The sequence below is a fragment of the Natrix helvetica genome, assembly GCF_964273705.1.
Source record: "Natrix helvetica genome assembly, chromosome: 9".
NCBI lineage: Eukaryota > Metazoa > Chordata > Lepidosauria > Squamata > Natricidae > Natrix > Natrix helvetica.
The window spans coordinates 1,330,956-1,353,937 of NC_138560.1; the positions used below are offsets into that span (position 1 = coordinate 1,330,956).

Below are 22,982 nucleotides of genomic sequence, written 5' to 3' on the forward strand. Positions count from 1 at the left end.
TCATTTTAGAAGGCAGGAAAAGAATTCTTGTTTATTTGTAATGTTCTCTCGAGTCCCGGATTGCCAAAAGAAGCTGCAAAATGTCGACAAGAAATTATAGCTCCCTTCAGCTTCCCGATGCGAACAGTAGATTAATGAAAGAAAACAAAAAACACAGACACACAAAGTTCTTTAGCAACGAGTTATAGGAGGAGGGGGATAAAATTCACATTATTCAAGTGCTACAATCTTCGGTGGGCTTTCCCACTGACACAAACAGGTAGTCCTCAACTTACGACCACAATTCAGCCTGAAATTTTGGTTGCTAAGCGAGGCGTTGAGTGAGCTTTGCCTCATTTTACGACTTCCTTGCCACCATCGTTAAGGGAATCACTGCAGCGGTTAAGTTAGTAAAATGGTCGTTAAAACGAATCTGGCTTCCCCACTGGCTTTGTTTGTCCGAAGGTCACAAAATGGGACACTGCAACCATCATAAATACGAGCCAGTTGCCAAGGGTCTGAATTTGGATCACGTGACCACGGGGAGGCTGCAATGGTCGTAAGTGTGAAAAACGTACAAAAAAAAAAGTCACTTTTTCCACTTCGAAAGTCACTAAGGTCGTAAGTCGAGGACTGCCGGCACAGTTTATTTTGAATAAGTGCTTAAAATTACAGCATTTTCTTTCTTAACTGATGCTCCAGTGCCATCTTCACCCTCTTTGCCCTGACTCACCCCCTTTTCTAAGCCAGCTTGAACGGGGTCCAGCCCTTCTTATCTGCTGCTGGGTCTTTAACGTAGGAATTGGGGAAAGGATTGAAGAGGGGTTTTGCATAAAAAGGGGAACAAAAGTACCTTAATTGGGGGATGGGCAGATCCAAAAGGCAACCTAAGTGCCAACGGATGGCCTCAAGAGGGCTCTTAATAAAGAGGTGGCATTTTTGCACCCGTTCAATTGCTGGATAGCTAGGACAACAATTCCAATAACAAACGGTTATTAAACAATTAAAAAGAACACTTTAATAGCTCAGGATTAATTTGATATCACTGGGAAAACCATCTCTACATCCATCACCCACGCATTGGGTGATGGGTGTACAATAGGGGTGCCTAAATGGGTAACGTTAAGACCTGTGGACTCCAACTCCCAGAATTCCCCAGCCAGCCATTCCACAAGTCTTAAAGTGTGCCGCCTGGGGAATTCTGGGAGTTGGAGTCCACAGGTCTTAACGTTGCCTAGGTTGGACATCCCTGGTGTAGGAGAAAGAGAGGCAGAGCCTGGAGGTGGAGTCAAGAAAGGAATCAGCCTGGAATCCTTGACAGCCTCACAAATGATCCAGGTCCAAATCCTCCTTTCAATTCTGGTCACCCTGATCTGGCTCCGATTTACTGCTCCGATTTACTTCGGTACAGGCATGAGGAATAAATCAGCTTCACGGGAACGTGACCTTTGGTCCCGCTTCTTCGTGGCTGACCACGGAGAACACGGCATGTTCTGCATGTTTGACTCTGCCACCCCCACCCACCCCTGGCTCACTCCATCTTAAGATGGGTTCAGAAGTGATTTCACCACTCACTCCAGATTCCTGGCAGGAACGAGCGCGCCTCTTTCCATCACAACTGAAGGTAAGGAGTCGAGCCACGCCATCGGCTACCTCCCAAAGGCATCCAACTAATACCCTGAAAGCAAAGATGGGGAACGGCGACTCCTTTAGACTTGCAGACTTCAACTCCCAGCGTGGCTGGCTCAGGAATTCCGGGAGTTGAAGTCCACAAGTCATCCAAGGATCGTAGTTCCCCACCTCTTCCTTCAGGGATAAATTCCCACATCCCCCAAAGATCAAGGTCAGCGTATCCGCAAAATCCAAGTTGGAAAAGGTTTGCCGATGTGCACAGCAAGACCACGAGGCCACGTTCCTACAAGCATCAATTCGCACAAGTTTCCATCTCGTGGCTTTGATTGATCCCCGCAGGGTCCTAATATGGATTTGTCCCTATTGCATATTTCAAGGATTAATTCGACGGGAGCAAAAGAAGTGGACTGCTGGTGTGATAGGCTGGAATAAGCACATCGAGGAGGGGCATGGCGGGCAACGGTGGGCATCTTCTCATTGGCACATAAATGCAGATTATATTTGACCACCGACAAACCCCTTCCCCGAGTTTTTAAAATCAGTTCAAGTTCTAGCAGCAGGAGCACAGCTACAGAAGGGGGTGGGAGGTGCCCCTCAATACGTCCGTGGGTCTTTTTTCCTGGATAGATTCTCCACGTTTCTCCAAGCAAAATCCTCCACCGGACACCCCATTTCGCTCAAGCACCCATCTTCAGAAGACGGCGATGGGCCACCACCCACTCTCCTTCGTGCCGAGAACGGGGAAAGGGATGCGATGAGCAGGTCCGTAGGTAGGTAGCGGCTTCTTGCAGGACTAAATGTTTCTTCCCCCTTCGAGAAGGCCGGTGAGCCCCCCAGCACCAAACCGAGCAATCTCGAGATCTGATCGTTCTCCTCCAGGCAGGACTCAACCGCGGTTCTGTGGGCAAAGAGGACACCGATTTGATCAGGGACCATCGATGGCCGTTAATCCTCCTTGCGTTCCAGAGCTGACCCACTGTGGATCCCCCCACTGGCCACGGAGAAGGGCAGGGCGGAAAACAAAGAGTCAGTGGCCGCAAAGGCTCCCCCGGAAATCTGGGCCAAGCTAGCCGAGTTCCCAAAGGGGGCCACCATGTTGAGCCTCTGCAGGTGATGGTACATGATCTCCCGGGAGCTCTTGGCCTCGGCACTGCTGATGTCCATCAGGCTGAGCGGGTGGTGTGAAGGCGGCAGCATGTTGCTGGGCATGGCCAGGGTCACGTCCGCGGGGGCGTAGCGAATGGTGCTCGTGGTGTAGAGTCCCGTGGAGCCGGCCGGGGAGCCGGGGTGCGGATTGCCGAGCTGATGCATCAAAGGGACGACCACGTTGCTCGTGTGAAACCTCTGCAGGACGTCCATCTCCGCCGGGTAGATCAGCGGGGTGAAAGGTGTGGCGCTGCCCCGGTCCTCGCAGGGGGAGCCCGAGAGCGGAGGCGAGAGCGTGTCCCCCGAGGAAGACGGTGCCGCCCGGGGAGAGGCGCTGAAGGGCCCCTTGGCCAGGCCGCTGTCCATCTCGGGCGGGGTGAGCACCGAGTCGGGGATGGAGACGTACAAGTGGGAGGAGGAGGCCTGTCTCACTAGGGGCTTTTCCAGCCGGAGGGCTTTGTTCACAGGGAAAGGGCTGCCCTTCGCCCCCGGACAGGTCCAGAGCCCCGCTTTGGGCTGGAGCCCCTGCTCCGATTTGATGCTGAGGGCCGGGCTGGCTCTGAGGGAGGCGCCCTTTTGGGTCTGGATGACGGAGGTGAACTCTGACGTGCAGGGACGGCCGGGGACCACGGTCTTCCGTCCGCCGGTCTTGCAGCCGTTCACCTTCCTGGCCAAGGTCCCCGACTGCTGGGGGACCATCTCCAGCTCTGAATCGCTGCTGCTGTCGGTGTCCTCGGAGCTGGCCAGCGAGGTCTGCTCCCTCCCCTTGGACGGGGGGCTCTCCGGAGGGAACTCCAGCTTGATCCTCTTCCTCGGAGGGGTCTCTGCGTCGCTGCTGGCGCCGTCCTCCGATGCTTCCTCTTCTGGGTATTTCGTTTCAGGCCCACTGGGCTTGCTCTCCACCAGGTGGCAGTGCCGCCCCATTTCGGCCACGTTCCTGGGGTAGGACTGGGCCAGGGTCCCTGGGGGTTTGGCAGCTGGGCACGAGGGCTTCCCCCGGTCACTCTCTGAAAAGGGGGAACACAGGGAGGGTCAGCCAGATAAGGAAGGTCCCAACCAGCCATCTACCTGGCACCAGATGTTAACCAGAGGGAAGTATGGACTTTGGTAAGACCACACTTGGTATCCGGTGTCCCGTTTTGGTGACCAGGACACAAAAAAGATGTTGAGACTCTAGAGTGCAGAGAAGATCAGCAAAAATAAAGCAGAGGTGTCCAATCATGGCAACTTTAAGACTGGTGGACTTCAACTCCCAGAATTCCCCTGGGGCTGGCTGGGGAATTCTGGGAATTGAAGTCCATCCATCTTAACATTGCTAGGCTTAAACACTCCTGATTTGGAGTCAGAAACTAGAAACTAGGTGATTTAATTTCCATCCAGTCTTGGCAACTTTAAGACTGGTGGACTTCAACTCCCAGAATTCCCCAGCCTGCTTTGAAAGTTGAAATCCACAGGTCTTAAAGTTGGGGAATTCTGGGAGTTGAAGTCCACAGGTCATTGCCAAGATTGGACACTCCTGTGATTGAAGGGGCTGGGAACTAAACCACAGGACGAATGGTTGCAGGAACTGGGTTACGTCTAGACCTGTGAGGGCAAACCCATGGCACGCTTGCCAGAGGTGGCACGCAGAGCCCTCTCTGTGGGCACGTGCGCCGTTGCCAGCTGCTCTTCTTGATTCCAGCATGCACATGCACAGCTGGTCTTCCCAGATGCTGGAGCACTGGGAAACGGCCTCAAAACGGCCCCCCAAACTGGCCCTTTTCCGGGTCATTTTCAGGCCAAAAACAGTCTTAAAAAAGGCCTAAAAATGACGTGAAAAACAGCCTGAAAACAGCCTGAAAAATGGCCATGTGTGCACCGGCCATCCGGTCCTCAGGTTTCCAGCACTGTGGCATGCGCACATGTATGTTCCTGCACGCATCTTCCGTTTTGAGCACTCGGTGCCAAAATGGTTTCCCATCACTGGTCTCCCCCCCCCACTGGAAGTCTTCTTCCCCCAGCAGGGCCCCCTCAAAAGGTGGCAGCCCCCCCAGCCCCCCCTTCCAGGAGGTTCACCTTTGAAGTCCGTCCCTGCGCTGGGCGCTTCCGTCTGTCTGGCGGGGATGCCAGGAACCTGGAAAACATCCAGAGGGACGTTCTTGCATTCTGGCTTGCTGGAAAACATTTCAAAAAACATAAACATCAGGGGGTGATTATTGTATTTATTGGCATCAGGGTGATTTTCTTCTTGTCAGTCTTGCTGGTCATTGACCTAATCAATGTGGATTGACCTGTGGGATCCTGCTTGCATTGCCAAGGTCGGTCCACCACTGGAGGCAGCACAGCCCCTTCAGCCCCCCCCCCCCAGCCCCAGGCTGGAAGAAATGCAAATTGCCTCCTGATTTGCAAAAGCAAGAGGCAAAGGATTAAAATAACCGCTCATTCCACCCGCCTGTGAATCAGAAAAGATCAACGCAAAGCCCACTTGAATGAGACTGAGACAGCCAGCCAGCTGCAGCCGGAAGCGGGAGAAGGAAGGGACAGGAAGGGTGGTGGAGGGCCACAGTTGCTCCATTGTCCAAGAACAAACAGAGACAGATTAAAATCGCAAACTCTTTGGAAAGAAAGAAAGAAAGAAAGAAAGAAAGAAAGAAAGAGAGAGAGAGAGAGAGAGAGAGAAAGAAAGGGAGGAATGAATGAAAAAGGAGGGAAGTGAAAAGGGGAGGGAAGGAAGGAAGGAAAAAAGAAAGAGAAAGAAAAAGTGAGTGAGGGAAGGAAGGAAAGAAGTAAGAAAGAAACAGAAGGAAGGAAGGAAGAGGAAGGAAGAAAGGAAAAAGGGAAGCGGAGGGAGGGAGGAAGAATAAGAAAGAAAGTGGGAGGAAGGGAGGGAGGGAAGAAAGGAAGGAAAAAAGAAACAGAAGGAAGAGAAAGAAAGAAAGAAAGAAAGAAAGAAAGAAAGAAGAAAGAAAGAAAGAAAGAGAGGGAGGGAGGGAGGGAGGGAGGGAGGGAGGGAAGGAAGGAAAAAAGGGAGGGAAGGAAGGAAGGAAGAAAAACAGAAGGAAGGAAGAGAAAGAAAGAAAGAAAGAAAGAAAGAAAGAAAGAAAGAAAGAAAGAAAGAAAGAAAGAAAGAAAGAGGAAGGGAATTCTGAGAATTTACAAAGCCCCCAGCAGAGGGGCCACCAGCTTGGATTTGTCACTCAGCCCTGTTTGCTAGTATTATACCCCCAAATCTTGGACCCTCCTCAAAGAAAGCCCCTCTCTTCCTGCAGCCCCCCCCCATGGACGGCTACGGGACCCCCAACAATCCCACCCACCCACCCACCCCCTCCTGTGCAAAGTTTTAGGGGCAGCTGTGGGGAGAGGGTGGCAAGTGAGCTTGCAGGCAGGGGGGCTGCTGCAAGAAAGTTAATTAGGCTCTAATTACAGCTCTAATTAACTAAAATACTAATCACCCTGACAAATCATACATTAGTATCGGCAATTGCCTGCCGGATTAGCATAAGAATGCTTCCTCTGGCTTTATGCGGAGGGGAGAAAGAGAATGCAGCCATTAATAACCATCTGGGCCGAATGGCCCGGCTTTTATCCCTGCAAAAAAAGGCTCAGCAGAATCGAGAGAATCGGCAGTTTAAAGGGCCCAGCTGGGTGGGGAGGGCCCGAGAGGGGGGGGGCGCAAAATTGGGGTGAGGACAGAGCAGGATCCAGAGCCCCAAAGGTGGAGGGAATCCAGAATTGTGATGGTATGTATTTCTTTTTTAAACAAAATCCCCAAATGGAGAAATCTAGCCCAGCAGGGAGGATACCTGCAGAGCTAAGTTTCTGCTTGAAGGGAATTTCGGGTGGAAAAGCAAAAAGATAGGGGAGCAAATTTTGCCTCTGTCCCGCTGGAGAACAACGGAATACAGGAAGTCCTCGGCTGACGACTGTAATATCGAGCCCCACATTTCTTTTACTAAGCAAGACAGTCATTAAGGGTTGCTTTGCCACGTTTTGCGACCTTTCTTGCCACCGCGGGGGAAGGTAATCCCGTCAGTTCTTAAGTTACCGACATGGCCACTAACTGAATCTGGCTTTCCTGTCAAATTTGATTGTCGGAAGATCCTAAAGGGGGATCACCTGACCTGGAGAGACTGCGACGGTCATAAGTATGAGTCAGTTGTCGAGCGTCCGAATTTTGATCACCTGGCTAGGGGGATGCTGTGAAAAATCGGTTATGTCCCTCTTTTTTAGTGCCGTTGTAACTTTGAATGGTCACTAAACGAACAGTTGTAAGTTGAGGATTGCCTGTAGACCAGGGAGGCAATGTCAGGGAAACATACTCCCCCCCCCCCCCCGCCCCAATGAGGAACAGACCTTCCTCAACCCAATGCTTCAGCTATTCCCTGGGCAGTGGATAAAGTGGACTGCGGCCACTTTAAGACTTGTGGACTTCAACTCCCAGAATTCCCCAGCCAGCTGAGCTTTAAGACTTTAAGACTTGTGGACTTCAACTCCCAGAATTCCCCAGCCAGCTGAGCTTTAAGACTTTAAGACTTGTGGACTTCAACTCCCAGAATTCCCCAGCCAGCTGAGCTTTAAGACTTTAAGACTTGTGGACTTCAACTCCCAGAATTCCCCAGCCGGGGAATTCTGGGAGTTGAAGTCCACAAGTCTTAAAGTGGCCCCGGTCTATCCGAATTCTTACACTCACCTGAGGATGTAGTTCACCCACACCATGTTCCTTTCGGAGGGATTCTTGACGTTGACCGAGATGGTGGCACAGGACTGGACCCAGACGAAGCCCCCGTTCTTCTGCAGCCAGCGATAATAGCGGGTGACCACCTGCCCCTTGTTCAACACTAAAGTGGGGTACAGAAAGAACCGCGTCCATCTTGGCCAAGACTCAAAACAGCCACATGCTCGGTTCAAACTTCTGCAGGTGTTTAACTGCCAGGCTGTTGGCTTGCAGACGTTTCGTGACCCAACTGGGGAACGTCAGTGGCGCGAGGGAAGGTAGAACTTGTGCCCTGTTTATATATACAGTGAGATTGTCCTGTCAATGTCCTTGTGGTTTCCCCCTTGGTGGTGCCTTCATTCGGGTATTGCTTTCTGCTTGATTGTTTGTCTGGGGTTAATCCCTGCTTATCTAGGATTTGGCTGCTGGAGAGGATGGATTCTCCCATCCTCATCAGCACTGATGATGTTCCCTAGTTGGGTAATGAAATGTCCCCAAGAAAACAACGAAGCTTAGAGAGCACAAAGGACCCCACAATTCTCCTCCTCCTCCTCCTCCTCCTCCTCTTCTTCTCCACTACTCCCCCCCCACCCTTCTTGGGGCCACGTACAGTCCAGGTGGCTTTGCTGGATGCCTTCCACGTCTTCTCCGTGGATGAATCGATAGCAGCTCTTCCCCACGAGTTCCGAGGGACAGAAGTCCATGTAGTCGGTGATCCTGGAGAAGAGAAGGAGAAGGAGACGGCCTTTGGTTGGGAGTGGAAACTCTTGCAGGTGGTCTCGAAGGGGAGATGACCCACGTGGTGGTCTTCTCCACGGGGCGTCTAAGGAAAGCTAGGACTTCCAGGCTTCTTGGAACGGCAGGACACCATCTACGGTTAAGGTAGATCTTGGGTCCACCAAGGCTAGGAGGACTGACCTCAAGCTAGTTGAGGTTCTGCAAGGTTTCTACCCGATGGTGGGTATGTGGACAGGCAGAGGGTCTTAGGATCGGAAGGGGTCAGGAGTCCTCACATCAGCCCAGACAAATGGACGCCCAACCTTTATTTGAAAACATCTGGTGATGAAGCCCTCACAACTCCAGGAGACAAGGTGGCTCTTCTGCTTCCTAGCTTTCATGGTCCACGAGAGGTTGAGGTTCTTCCCCTCCCTCTCAAAGCCAGTGAGGTCTACCTGATGATGTGCAGAGCACGCCCTCATGAGAGGAAATGTGCTCCTCAGGTGTCACCAAACTTGGTCATGGACTACAAAACATGGCTTAGGGGGCCAGTTCCAGTCCAGGTATGAGTCAGCCTGCAATTCACAGCTAGCACCCATCCCCAAACGTGTCGGGTTCCGGACACGCCATGCGCTCTGCTGGGCTTCACTTCTGCGTCCAGTCTTTAAGTCGTCCCTGCAAGTGTCCAGCCCTCTCAGACTGGACAGGCCACCGTCCGGCCGTCCCTTTCACCCACCTGCTCTCACAGTACACGATCTGGAGGTCCATGTTGACCCGGAAGACGAACATGTGACACTCGATGCGCACCTCGCTGAGGGTGGAGGGGGGCAGGGTGTGGGCCAGCGCTACAAGTCCCAGCACCCGTCCCAGCACCGAGTGGGCGTGGGGATAGGATGGACGTCGGGAACGGAGGCGGCCTGTGACGTGAATCACCTGGAGGGCAAAAGAGGGGCAGAGAGAGGATCAGGGGCCGCGGAGAGACGCCCTGCCCCAAAGGGCGCTCCAAGTAGTCCTCGACTTACGACCATTCATTTAACGGCGTTCATTTAACCCTAACCGTAACCTTTTACCTTATAGCCTGAAGTCTTGATGTGAAGTCCTCTCTTGGTCAACGTGGACTTCAGACGGACAAAGAAGGAACGTTCCAGGCCTTCGTCTCCTTCGGCAACGCGGGAACTAGGAAGATCTAAAGCGCAAGGCTGGGTGTTTGGGTGTGTTAAGAGCATCACAGTTTCTATGTGTGCCCCAAGAGTCACCAGGGAGAAAAGCCTCAGAGGAATCTCCCTCACTGTCTCCTCCTCCCCCTCCACCAAGGAAAAGAGAAACACCAATAAAAGTTGTATTTATTTTTCTGTAGGCTAAACTTGGCCACTTTAAGTTTAATTTAACATTGCACGCTAACGACATGGCACTAAGGTTGCTGGCTAATAAGGAATAAGGAGGAGGAGGAGGAGGAAGACGAAGAGGGAGAAGGAGGAAGAGGAGGAGAAGGAAGACGAAGAGAGAGGAGGAGAAGGAAAAGAAGGACAAGGAGAAGAGGAACAAGAAGAGGGAGAAGGAGGAGGAGAGGGAGAAGGAGGAAAAGGAGGACAAGAAGCAAGACAAAGAGATAGGAGGAGGAGGAGAAGGAGAAGACCTAATATTTAGATTCCGTGGCTTCTCCTTGGATCTACTAGGGAGAGAGAAAACATGTCTTTTCCTTCCTGCCTCATAGATGCTTCCAGGCCGAGGGGCAAAGCTGCCCAATTCAGGCCAAGGACCAAGACGCGATAGACCCTCGCCCATCTCCTGGAGGACCCCTTCCCCTTTAGAAGACTGAGCCTTGACAGCTGCCTGATCTGCTATTCTCTTTCAGTTGCCGTCTTGGTATAAATCTTTAACAAGTTCCCTGGATAAAAGCTCAGCCGGCAACAATCCGGGGGAGGAGAGCAGGCGGCCCAAGAGGTTTTCCTCTCTTTCCCCCTACCCGTCCTTCACTGGGGGCTAGGAAGACGGGGAGGTGAAGCTGAGACCCCCTCCCCAGCCCAGGTACAATGAAAGGCCAGGCCTGGCTCAGCTCCTGCACCCCAGGGAGCCCCCCAACTCCTCCTCAGACCATCGCAAAGGGGCTTACTCTGGAGTAAGGGCGCCCACAACCCTCCAGAAGGAAACCATGATTTATTCAAGCTGCGTTTTAAGGAAGTCGCCACGGCTGGGTTGAGCCACGCAGGAGTGGCATACATCCCTCAAACCAGGTTACGAGGTCTGGAAAAGGAGCGTTTGGGATCTGCCAGCCGAGGCTCATCGGAATTCTGTTAAGGAAGCTCCACTTTACTTTACTTTACTTTTATTTAATTTATAAACCGCGCCCTCTCCAGACCGGAGTGGAGGAAGAGGGTATCTCTGAGCATGTGTTCCTGACTCAACAGATGAACTGGACGGCCTCCAAACCTGCTTGAGCCATCCGAGAGTGGCTGTACCTGACTGAGGACCCTCGGACGAGGCAGAGGAGCCCAGGAGGGGGGCTTTGGGGCGGTGGGGGTGACCGGGACCCAGGGGAGCCTTCAGCCCCAGCTGACCGGCCACTTCTAGGTGGTCTCCGGGGTGGACGTAGTCAAAGATGCTGCTGCCAGTCAGCTCCACCTGGAAGAGCAAGGAGAGGTTCAAAGGTCAACTGGGGGACGGTCAGCAGGCCTTCAGTTGCTCTGGATCTCTGGATGGGTTCCCCCTCCCACCTGTAAACCCATAATATCTAAAGCAGGGAGGGAAGGGAAGGGAAGGAGAAGGAAGGGAGGAAGAAAAGAAGGAAAGGAAGGGAAGTAAAGAAGGAAGGAAGGGAAGGAAGGAAGGAGAGAAAAAGAAAAGGAAGTGTATAAGTCTTGGGAAAACAAATTAAATGAAATATTAAATTCTTCTCTCGGAATTTCTCCCTGCCCATCATTTACTTGGGGGTGGGGTGGATCCCATGATCTACGAGACCAAAGCAATCCCCCCCCCCATTACGCTCCTCATCCCATCTGTGCGGCCAGTATCCCACAATCCCCCTCGTCCCCCTTATCTCAGGAGGCCCTCTCTTGCCAGGGGGTGCAAAGAACGCCCCCAGCCCCATTTCTCTGTCCTGTCCTGCTCCCAGGCCACCCCACTCCCCCGCACAAGGAAGTCACATTCAAAGTTAGTCCTGGTGGTGTGTGTGGAACCTCCCGCCCCGCCCCCCTTCTTTGAGACCCTGCCGGGTCCTTGATGCAGACCCCTGGCCCAGATTCCCAGACGGCCAGTGCCTCAGGCTCACGTCCCCTGCATGGCAATGAAGGCAGGGCACGGGAATCGATAAATCATAATGCAGAAGTATTGGCTTTCCCTGCTGAGGGTCGCATGCATTCAAAGGAGCTAGTCCTCATTAAAGATGCGCCAGCTACTCCTCATCCAGGAGAACTGAGAAAGCCAGAGAAAGGGAGAAGTCAGAAGGGTGAGAGGGGGAGCATCTGGGGGGGGGAGGTTTGTTTCTGGGTGGGGAGAACCGACATGGCTGCTTCTAACAGCTGGCAGGGTTTTCAATGCAGGGCAGCTGTGTCTTCCTGCCCAACTTCCATTGTGACCTCCACAAACACAACTGGGGAGGGAGGGAGGGAGGGAGGGGGCTACTTCACACAGCGCCTGGCGCTGCATCGGCCTCCCAGCTGCACAGATCCGAGTGCAAGAAGCCCGGGTGCAAACCGTGAGTGAGAGCCTTTGGGTGAGCAAAAGAAAAATTGCAGCTGGGGAAAAGAGCAAAGGGCCAAGAAGATTTATTCATATTTTATTTGCAAAAATATGTATTTATATATTTATTTACTTTATTTATTTGTTTGGTTTCTATAGCCACCTATTTCAGCAAACAATTCCGGGCAGCTCACAATTCAAAACAGGCACAGGTAGTCCTCGACTTACGACCACATTCAAGCCCCAAATCTTTCTTGTGAAGTGCGTTTTGCCCCGTTTTGCCCCGTTTTACAAGGTTTCTTGCCACCGTTGCTAAGCAAAATCCCTGCCGTTGTTAAGTTAGTCACATGGTTGTTAAGTGAATCCGGCTTCCCCTCTTACTGGTCAGAAGGGGATTGCGTGACACACACACACACACACGGCATTCTGCAACCGTCGTAAATCTGAGTCCGTTGCCAAGCGTCCAAATTTTGCTCACGTTCGCAACGCTTGTGTGGGAAATGGTCATAAGTCCCTTTTCAAAGTGCCATTGTAACTTTGAACGGTCAGTAAGTGAATCTTTGTCAGTGGAGGGCTAACTGTGTCACAATTAAAACGTAAAGATAAAATGGATAAGATAACCTTCACTGTCGTGTTTTTTTAACTGGGAGCTCACAGGCCCACATTAAAAATGAAATTCTGCTGCCTGACCTCCAAAGAGAATACTCTATTTGTCAAACTATCAGACGCACTTTTTGGTCTCCCAAAAGGGGGGTGAGGTTTTCTGTGCATCTTATAGACCGAGTATTGCTGAAGCCCCGTCCACGCAACGGACAGTTTTTGGCCTTCGCACGGCATGTTTTGGGGGCTTTTTTCAGCCCATTTCCAAGGCTTTTTCCGGGCCGTTTTTGATGCCTTTTTCAGCCTTTCCCCCCCCCCAAAAAAGCCCAAAAAAGCCTCAAAAACGGCTCGAAAAAAGCCTTAAAAAAAGGCCAAGAAAACCCTTGAAAACAGGCTGAGAAAAACCTCAAAAACGGCCCACAAAACCCCCCAAAAATGGCCATAAAAAGCCTCAAAACGGGCTGAGAAAAGCCTTGAAAATAGGTAGTTGCAGGCTGTCAGACGTAAGTTGCGGCTAGTCGTAAGTCGAGGACCTAGGACCGGTCACAAATCGAAGACTTAACAGGTAGAAAGAAGGCCCCCCAAAAGGGCTGAAAATGAGGTGCGCAGAGGCCAAAACCCTTCCCCCCCCTAAATTTAGGTGCGTCTTATAATCCAAAAATTACGGTATATACCGACCCACACCTAACACATTCACATGCTACAGACACGCACACGCGCACACACACACAGAGTATTTATCCATCACTGTCCGTTTTGAATACGTAGCAGACAGAGGAGAGATCACAAGGTTGATGATACATGGAAGAAAACTGCAAATTCTGCTTTGGGTACCCTGAAGCCCCCTCCCAGGAGGTTACAGGCTGGGCAGCCTCCAGCCAATCCTGCAGACCCTGCTCAAGCAGCACTAGGTATGTATGCTAGAGATTTCATATATGCTTAACATAAGAAACACGTTAACACAACGGAAAGCATCAGAACCGGGGGGGGGGGGTGGAGGGGGAATTGAAACGTCTTAATTTGAAGTGCAGTTTTGGGAAGGAGGGGAAAGACGGGGAGGGGATGCCAACGGCCAGGAAGCCTGAAGAAAGGGGAGCTGGAGGAAAGGACATCTCCAGGGCGCCTGGCAAGGTGGGCGCGGGGAAACGGAAGAGCCCGTTGGCCAGATGGCCGGGCTCCAGCCTGGCATTGTGAGGTTGCCTGGCAGCCAGGAAGACATGGATTGCAGAATGCCCTTTATTTCCCTGGCATTCAGCTGTGTCCGGCTCCTCTGCACCCTCCCTCCACACAAACCAGGCGCCTCTGCCTTCCTCCCAGGGACCCAGGCAAGGCCCGTCCCCTCCCCGACTCAAGGCGGGGATCAAAGGCTGCCGTCTCCTTGCCAGAGGTTCGCTCCGGGCGTGCAAGCCTTGGCAGACAAGCAGTTGAAAAGGCCAGTGTGGGCGCTCACCCTGGGGGCTCCAGCAAGAGAGAGGTGCCTGCCAGGCTGAGCTGCTCAGGCCAGGCGCAGGAACCCTGATTTCCCCCCTACCTCAGTTGCAAGGCGCCTGGAGATGAGATAAAGGTAAATTTGCAGCCGGTTTTAAGAGTTATGGTGGGATTAGAAATCACTTCCTGGGGATTGGCCCAAAGTCACCCAGCTGGCTTTCATGGCTACGGTGGCACTTGAACTCCCGGCCTCCCACCTTCTGGCCTGATGCCTCAACTGCTAGGCCAAGCTGCCTTTTATTTATACTTCATAAATGTGTTCCTATATCCAATTTTGAGGCCGCCCCTCTCGCTCTCAGCGCAACTTCAGGCAGCGCACAAAGAAAACATGGGAAATGTTTCCTCCCCTGGCTGTGTCCCAGAGGAAAAGCAACATGGGCCACTTGCGGCGGGCACGGGGCAACCCGAAGCTCTGAATCCTGGCGCGGTTTCATGGCTGAGCCTGAAGGAAGGGCTGGAAACGCCCCAACCGAGAAGCACCAACAAGGCAGCCCTGGGAGGACGTCACGAATTCGGATGGCCTTGACCAGTGACAGTGTGTCCTCCAGACATCCTCCTGGTGACTCACCCACAGTTCCGGCCACCTCCTTCGTGCCCTGCATATTCTGCCAGGCGCCCTGTGGAAGCAGACAGCTGTCACTCACACGTCAGGCGCCATATCTGGGCCGGGGGCCAGCCCAGGCAGGCAGCTCAGCTTCTGGGGGAAAAAACAACCCACGTCCTTCCCCCCCCGCCCCTCCCTGTCCTCCTTTTCATCCCCCTCTAATTGCTTAAGGCAAGTGGGTGAGTTGAAAGACACCCCCCCCGGGGGTCTCCCCGCAGACGGAGAAGCTGGCACCTTCGGCGATTGGTCGGCGCCAACAACGTGGGCCCCTCTTCTGCCGAGATTCAAATCCCAGCCCCGTCGGCCCCCCATTCTTGCCTTGTTCTCAAGGTGAAAAGGAAAGAATAGAACGGAAAGAAAGAAGCTGGGAAGAAAAGGAACTGGCACATTGGAAGGGCAGCTAAATGACTTGATGCAGAAAAGGGAGGAGGGGGTTTCTGGTAAGATCTTTTGGGACCCTCAACGGTTTCTTCAACAGCGGAAACTGCAGATCCTGAAACCTTCTGCTTCGAGTAAAAATTGTCACATGCGAAATTCCTGATTTTTGATTCCTGCAGAATAAACACAGCTTCCCTCCTAACGGGTCCACACTGTGGAACTCCCCAGGGGAGGGAGGGCGAAACTTTTTCTTATGGCGGGCCAAAATTGTCCCCACGTGCATTATTGTGCAGGCAGCGTGCCCACGTCAATTCAATCCTCCCCACCGTCGCGCAAGGACGCACAGCCTCTCCCCAGGTTCCGGAGGCTTTCCTGAAGCCTGGGGAGGGCAAAAACAGCCGCCCCTGGCCCCCCGGAAGGCCGAAAATCAGCTGGCTGCTGCATGCATTCATACTGGAGCTGACGGCTGACGTGCCAGCAAATATTGCTCTAAGTGCCACCTGTGCCACCTGTGCCATAGGTTCACCATCACGGGTCTTGGGTCTCCTAATCGAGCAGGAGGTTGGACTAGAAGACCTCTAAGGCCCCTTCCAACTCTGTTCTTCTGTAATCTGTATGTCCCCCCAAAATCACAGATAGTCCTCGACTTACAACAGTTCACTTAGTGACCATTTGAAGTTACAGCAGGACTGGAAAAGGGGAGTTGTGCGCGTTTTTCACGCTCAGGAACCATTGCGGCATTCCCCAGGGTTGCGTGATCAGACGCTTGGCAACTGCCTTGTACGTATGCCAGTTGCCGTGTCCTGTGGGCACGTGATCCCCTTTGGCGACTTTCTGACAAGCCAAGTCAGCGGAGAAAGCGGATTCACTTAACGACCATGTCACTAACATGACAATGGCAGGGATTCACTGAACAACCCTGGCGAGAAAGGTTGCGCGATGAGGAGAAACTCACGTAACAAACCTCTCACTTAGCCGCAGAAATTTTGGGTACCGTTGCTATTGTAAACCGAGGACAGCCTGTTAGGAGTGGCACCACAGACCGTCCTTCCGTTTAGCGACCATCTGAAGTTGTAACAGCCCTTTTAAACAAGAGGGACTTTTGAAGCTCAAACAGGCACAAGAAAGAAAGGGCAGGAATGAAAAGAAGCAGGGAAGATGTGAGAGGAGACAATGCCCCCTTCCCAGAATTTGGACGTAATCTGGGATTAAAATCTGAAAGTCAGCCTAGAGGGTGATTTATGGGTGAGGGGGCCTGGCTCACAAACAGACAACCCCCCCCCCCACCTCGACTGCCGGCACTGGACTGATTTGCAAGGCAGATATTTTTTTATTTGAGGAGGGGGAGTTTCTCCTGAGCGTTGGGAACTTCTACAATTTTCTCCCCTCCCCCTGTCTTTCTGCCTCAATTTCTCCCACAAGAAAAAAAAAGGGGGGGATAAACCTTAGCAAATGTCGTCCGTCCATCCCCCCAGTCCCCCCCCCGGTGATCAATCCATTCCTGCTCGGAAGGAGCTGGCTGATCGTTGATCATCAATTATCAGACGAAGCTGCCTGACTGGCGTCCTTTTTCCAGGGGAGATAATTGCGGTGGCTCATTATGTATGTGGCAGAGCGGCTGGCGCGCCGAAAAAAAACCCAGACGGCGGATGTTCTGGGCGCTCAGCAGGTGAGGCCAGCGAGGACACGGAAAGGGCGTCAAGAGAGAGAGAGAGAGAGTGGCCACGCGGGAACATTTTCCGGGAAAGGTTCTCCGGAACTACCAAGCTCATAGCAGCCTTCGCCAAAGGTTTCTACGGGCAGCATGGTCTTGTTCATTGCACAACGGTTCAAAGTTACGACGGCCTTAGAGAAAATGATTTAGCGCAGGGCAGGGGTCCCCAACCGGGGGTGCGAGACAATAGTGTGTGTGTGTGTGTGTGTGTGTGTGTGTGTGTGTGTGAGAGAGAGAGAGAGAGAGAGAGAGAGAGAGTTTAGAAGTTTCACAATTATGGTGTATATACCTAATGATGTGCCTATAATTATTTACTTTTGGGTTTTTTTTTTTTAGTTTTTTTTTTTGTCTTTCAAATTCATTCACAAATATACACTCTTATAATTCCTTTTAACATTTATCTATTCAACGTTAATCTTTATTATTATTTTCTTACAAATATATAGACTACAGTTTGGGTCACTTTCTTCCCACCCCATGCCTCGCTCTTATTTTGCAACAACCTTGCTCCTTCCATCTTCTCAGCCTCCCTTCTCTGCCTTCTCCTTTCCTCCTCTCCTTCCTCCTTTCTTCTTCCCCTCCTCTTTGAATTATTTACTTTCGTAAGGGGCGCGAGAAGATATCAGATCAGAAGCGTTCGAGGGGTTATAGAAGAGGTGGGGAATGCCTGACCTGCCCTCGCACACGACACCCACCTGTGAAAGGCCCAGGTAAATAGAGACCGTCTCGGAGATGTAGAGGAATTTCCCCTCTTGGTTCAGTGCGAAGACGAAGCCATCCAGGGACTGCAGGGGAGAAAAGGAACACAATTCAACTGTAGTTGTGTGTGTGTGGGGGGGGGACACACAAACAATCTCCCTGACAATGCAACTCCCTCCTTCTCCCTAGCAGACTCTAATGGATTCCACCTTCAGGCACCCCCTCTCTTTAATGGGCTTTGGGCTTTTGTGTGTGTGTGTGTGTGGCTTTTTATATTTGTGCCTAGTTGTGTGTGGCTTTTTAGACGTTTTTTTGGATGTTGTTGGCTGGCTAAACGCCACACACAAAACAGCCCAAAGCGCAGAGAGACGTTCCTTGAAGATGGGATACAGCAAGAGTCTGAAACTCCTGCCACATTTCTCTTGGGACCTGCACATCTTCCTTTATGGCCGTTACAGCATCGTTGCACTTCTAATTCTTCTTTTTCCTCTTGCTTTTCTTTCCTTTTCCCCATGACTGTGTTTGATCCCTTTGAGAAAGCCAATAAAGCTGGATTCAAATAAAAATAATTTCTTGGGGATCCTCTAGAAAGGAGACTTCCAGAGAAACTGCAAAGGGAGAAGATGGGGGAGGGGGAGGAATAATCACACACACACACACACACCTTTCCAAAATTGTTCCGGAAAGCAGGAAACTGCTCTCTTGGGCGCCCAAGGAGGAAGCCTGAAACGGGCCTTTGAATCTAACCATGGCAACTCATGCCCCACGCCAGGAAATGTGGCTGTTCTTCATCAACCCTCCGAAGCTGAGCCACCCCCTCCCAAGGCAAAGCGCCCCTCCCCCCCTCTTCTCAAGGTATGTTGGGGAAGTTACAAAATCAGCCCCAGCGCAGGAAAGAGGGACATCCTGAACTCGGAGCCTGAGGTTTTCCAAGTTTAGAGACAAACCCCTCCCGACACATGGGGTGGGGGTGTGTCTTGGCTTTGAAGGGTCACCTATAACCACAGAACCAGAGGGCATTGCTCATTCAATTCTCTGGGATCTGAGTTCAAAACTTCAGAGAGATCAGAAGAAGGTAGTTTTTCTACCAATCACTTTCTTGGGGAAATAATCTCGCAAGGGTCTTTGACGCAATAAAATCAGTTGATTATCTATCTATCTATCTATCTATCTATCTATCTATCTATCTATCTATCTATCTATCTATCTATCTATCTATCTATCATCTATCTATCTATCTATCTATCTATCATCTATCTATCTATCTATGTTTTTGTAGATTTTCACGTGTACAGGTATGCAGGTCTTGGCGTATTTGGGTCTTTTCCCGTGTACTCTCAATCTTACATGGGAAAAGACCCAAATACACCAAGACCTGCACATATATATGTATAAATAATCTACCTATCCTACCTATCTACCTATCCCATCCATCCATCCATCCATCCATCCATCCATCTTCTCTCTCTCTAAATCTATCTATCTATCTATCATCTATCTATCTATCTATCTATCTATCTATCTATCTATCTATCTATCTATCTATCTATCATCTATCATCAATCTCTTATCTACCTACCCTACCTATCTACCCATCCATCTTCTCTCTCTCTCCTACCTATCTACTTATCCCATCCATCCATCCATCCATTTATCCATCTTCTCTCTCTCTCTCTAAATCAATCAATCTATCTATCTATCTATCTATCTATCTATCTATCTATCTATCTATCTACCTACCTACCTACCTACCTACCTACCTACCTATCTATCATCTATCTCTTATCTACCTACCCTACCTATCTACCCATCCATCCATCCATCCATCTTCTCTCTCTCTCTCTAAATCAATCTATCTATCATCTATCTATCTATCATCTATCTATCTATCTATCTATCTATCTATCTATCTATCTATCTATCTATCTATCTATCATCTATCATCTATCATCATCTGATTATTTCTCGCCTTTGCTGTTTTCGCAAGTGAGTTAAGGCAGCAAACATATCCCAAGCACCTTCCTTCTTCTATTTTTCCCACAACAACAACCCTGTGAGGTGGATTTTGTTGAGAGGGAAGGGTTGGCCCAAAATCACCCAGCCAGCCTTCATGGCTACGACAGGACTAGAACTCCCGGTCACCCACTTTCTAGGCTGGTACCTTAATCGTGACTAGACCAAGCCCCCTCCTGCTTCCTCATCTCTGGCCCATTTCAGTGGGGCAGCCCCCAATCCCCTCCTAATAAAATGGGAGGGGAGGGGGAAGCCTGGGGATCCCACCCCCTTTTCTGTTCTCCTCAACAACCCCCCCCCCCGAGACGTGCCCGACGTCCTTTAGTGCCAACCATTTAATTGCTGCAGCAGTGACCTCCGAGCTGACTTGATAAAGGGGAGAAGAATTTTATCTGTCAGCGGTAATTAACACGTCTGCACATTAATTTCCCCGCCGTTCCTCTTCCCCGACTCCACTGGGGCTGTGCCAAAGCTTTTCCTCAATGGCACCTGTTGCCCGGGAGTCGGGGTCCCCCCCTCCCGTTGCCTAGGGCAGGGGTCCCCAACTTTGGCAACTTTAAGCCTGGCGGACTTCAAAGCTGGCTGGGGAATTCTGGGAGTTGAAGTCCTCCAGGCTTAAAGTTGCCAAAGTTGGAGACCCCTGCCCTAGAAACTGGGTGGTGGGTGATAAAGCAAAGGACCCCCTCGTGGCCCTGGACAGACAGACGTCCGTGAAACCTACTTTCAAAGCCTGGCAGATAAAAGTACCCAGAAAAACCTCCAATATCCTTTTTAAAAGAAAATTCTGGGAATCAAGAATTGGCAGAGACACCCAGAAAAAATGTCTCGTCCACCCCAAACCAGTTCGAGAACACAGGTTAAGTCCTCCAACTTACAACCGTTCATTTTTGTGACCGTCCGAACTTACAACGGCACTGGAAAAAGTGACTGATGGCCGTTTTTCACACTTTCGACCGTCGCAGCGTTCCCCCTGTCACATGATTTACATTCCAAAGGCTTGGCAATGGGTTCGAATTCAGGGGCTGGCAAAAGACACACACACACACACACACACACACACACACACTCCCCAGGATCCAACAGAAAAACGGCAGTGCGAAAAGAAACCCCAAAGAGCTTCCAGCCCCTTTGGTAATAATTGGGGAGGGGTCTTTTGTGGGAAGAGAAAGGCAAATGTTTCCTGCCCACCATCTGTTCCCCCTCAATCTTCCCCTACACACAGGTGACACACACCGAGGGACAAATCAAATTCCTTCCCCATAAATCTGCATTAGCTCCTGAAAAGGGGCTGGGGGAGGCGGCCGGCAACACCAGGAGCCTGGGAAGAAATGTATTTCTGAAGGGGCTCCCACCTGGCCAAGCAGCCAAACCAGGTTAAGGCCTCGGTTTCCCTCTGTGTCGAGGCCCCTAACTCAATTGGTCCCCTCGCCTGCCACCCCCTCCTCGCTCTCTCACAGCTGCATCCAGCGCTGGCTAATTAGGTTCCTTCCGAGGGTGGGAGGGGTACCCCAAACCCACCATGGCTGAACCAGCCCAGAGCAACACCTGAATGCAGAATTTCTGGGTCTTGAGAGAGGAGGAGGTGGGGGGGGGCTCATGGGGAGGGAGGGACCGGAGGGCAGCCTTGGTTGCCCGTGGGCGGAGGAAGCTGGGTTGGAGAGGGGCAGGGGGGGGGGCACAGAAATGGACCAGAAGACGAGGGAAGCAAGGCCTCAGATCCACTGCTTTGCTTTCCTGCCATGCCTTCACAATTTGCACACTTGACATGCACAGAGGCAGAAGGTCTGGAGACTCCCATTCCTGCCTATAGTTAAATTTATTTTTTAACTCAATTTGCACAGTTATGACTGATTGGTTAAAGATGGTGTCAGACTCTTGACAGAGGGAGGGCTGGAGGGAAGGAAAGAAGGAGAAGGAAGAAACGGAGAGAGGGAGGGAGGGAGGGGGAAGGAAGGAAGGAAGGAAGGAAGTTGTGGTAGGAAGCACCTTGGTGAACTCCAGGTGGACGACACAACGTGGGCTTACCTGCAGGATGTGGCCCCCTAAGTGCTTTTCAAAGAGCTCCGTTAGCAGCCTCCGACCAGACGCTGGAGAGAAACCAAGATCAAAAGGTTAGCCGGGAGGATCCAGTGTGGCAACCCCCCCACCCCCGGTGGGCTTCTTGGGGTCATGAGACATCCGTGCTTCAGGCAGGATCTGGCTAAGAGGAATCAAAGGTCCTCTGATATCTGTCCATTCATTCCTTCAATTTATATTTCTACTCTGCTTTTATTCTCCAATGTAGCCCCGAGTCCTTCGGTGCGGCTAAGAAATAAATATTTATTATTATTTATTATTAGCCCTGAGATTCCAAACTCAGCTCAGAGGCTTTGGGGGATCTTAAAGAACAGATCACAGACTCCCCCAGGGATCCCAGATCTGGATCTAGATCTAGACCAAATGTTTGTTAATCTTTGCCCTTTTAAGATGGATAGACTTCAACTTTAGAGGTAGGTAGGTAGGTAGGTAGGTAGGGGGTGGGTGGGTGGATGAATAGATAGAAAGATACAATACAATACAATAGCAGAATTGGAAGGGGCCTTGGAGGTCTTCTAGTCCAACCCCTGTTTAGGCAGGAAACCTACACTATTTCAGACAAATCATTATCTAATCTCTTCTTTAAAACCTCCATGTTGGAGCGTTCCGGAGGCAAGTTTGTTCCACTGATTAATTGTTCTGTCAGGAAATTTCTCCTCAGTTTTAAGTTGCTTCTCTCCTTGATTAGTTTCCACCCATTGTTTCTTCTTCTGCCCTGAGGTGCTGAACAAGATAGATAATGGAGGCCAATAGATGGATGGATGGATGGATAGATAGATGGATAGATAATAGAAATAGATAAATAGAGAGCTAGAGAGAGAGAGAGAGGGAGGTAGGGAGGAGGGAGAGAGGAATGGATAGATAGATAGAATAGATTAAATAGAGAGATAGATGGATGGATGGATGGATGGATGGATGGATGGATGGATGGATAGATAGATAGATAGATAGATAGATAGATAGATAGATAGATAGATAGATAGATAAGCAGTGCTTTTGGCTGGTGTCCACAGGGGAGGGTCTCTGGCCAGGACCTTCACTTAGCACGGGGGGGGGGTGTGAGGGGGGCAGAGGCGAAGGAAGGCGCTGAATTTGGGTGAAGTCAAGGATAGAGCAGGAGGGGGGAGGAAGGGGGGGGGACAGGACGCGCCATTGTGTCCTGCGCATTCCTGCCAGACGAGAGGAGAATACTGATCAGGCCCAGCATTCACAAGAGCTCCGGCCAAGCTGAAAAGCTGGCCAGCCCCTAGGTTAACCTTTCCTCCAGCCCCACTGCCCCCCTCCCCCCAACTGGCTGGGGACCGAGAAGGGGAAGGAAGGTGGGCTGGAAGGGACCCACACGTGTGGGGAATGCTGAATGGGCTGCAGGGGGGGGGGTCCACGGTGGCACCCCCAGCGCTTTCCTAACGGCCTTCCCAAACTTTTCCACAGCCCGACCACCTCTTCTTCAGAGGTTGCAGAGAGTCTGTGGGCTGTTTCAATTCTTATTTCTCTCTTTTTTTTTGTTTATTAATCATTTGTCTTTATGTGGTTGAGTCCACACTTGAAATCCTGCCTCCGGTTTT

The 22,982-nt window shown here is 51.2% G+C and overlaps 1 protein-coding gene across 1 annotated transcript in view; it reads right to left on the bottom strand.

The window, feature by feature from the left end:
- Positions 1-1,132: 1,132 nt before the first annotated feature.
- Positions 1,133-22,982, bottom strand: part of NPAS1 (neuronal PAS domain protein 1) — a 28,714-nt gene continuing 6,864 nt past the window's right edge. The window contains exons 3-11 of the mRNA XM_081961504.1: positions 21,367-21,428; positions 17,325-17,414; positions 10,627-10,789; positions 9,238-9,353; positions 8,904-9,100; positions 8,061-8,167; positions 7,427-7,574; positions 4,813-4,910; positions 1,133-3,764 (exon numbers count right to left, since the gene is read on the bottom strand). Coding sequence (XP_081817630.1) covers positions 2,557-3,764; positions 4,813-4,910; positions 7,427-7,574; positions 8,061-8,167; positions 8,904-9,100; positions 9,238-9,353; positions 10,627-10,789; positions 17,325-17,414; positions 21,367-21,428 — 2,189 coding nt within the window. The 3' untranslated portion in view covers positions 1,133-2,556. The remainder of the gene's footprint in view (positions 3,765-4,812; positions 4,911-7,426; positions 7,575-8,060; positions 8,168-8,903; positions 9,101-9,237; positions 9,354-10,626; positions 10,790-17,324; positions 17,415-21,366; positions 21,429-22,982) is intronic.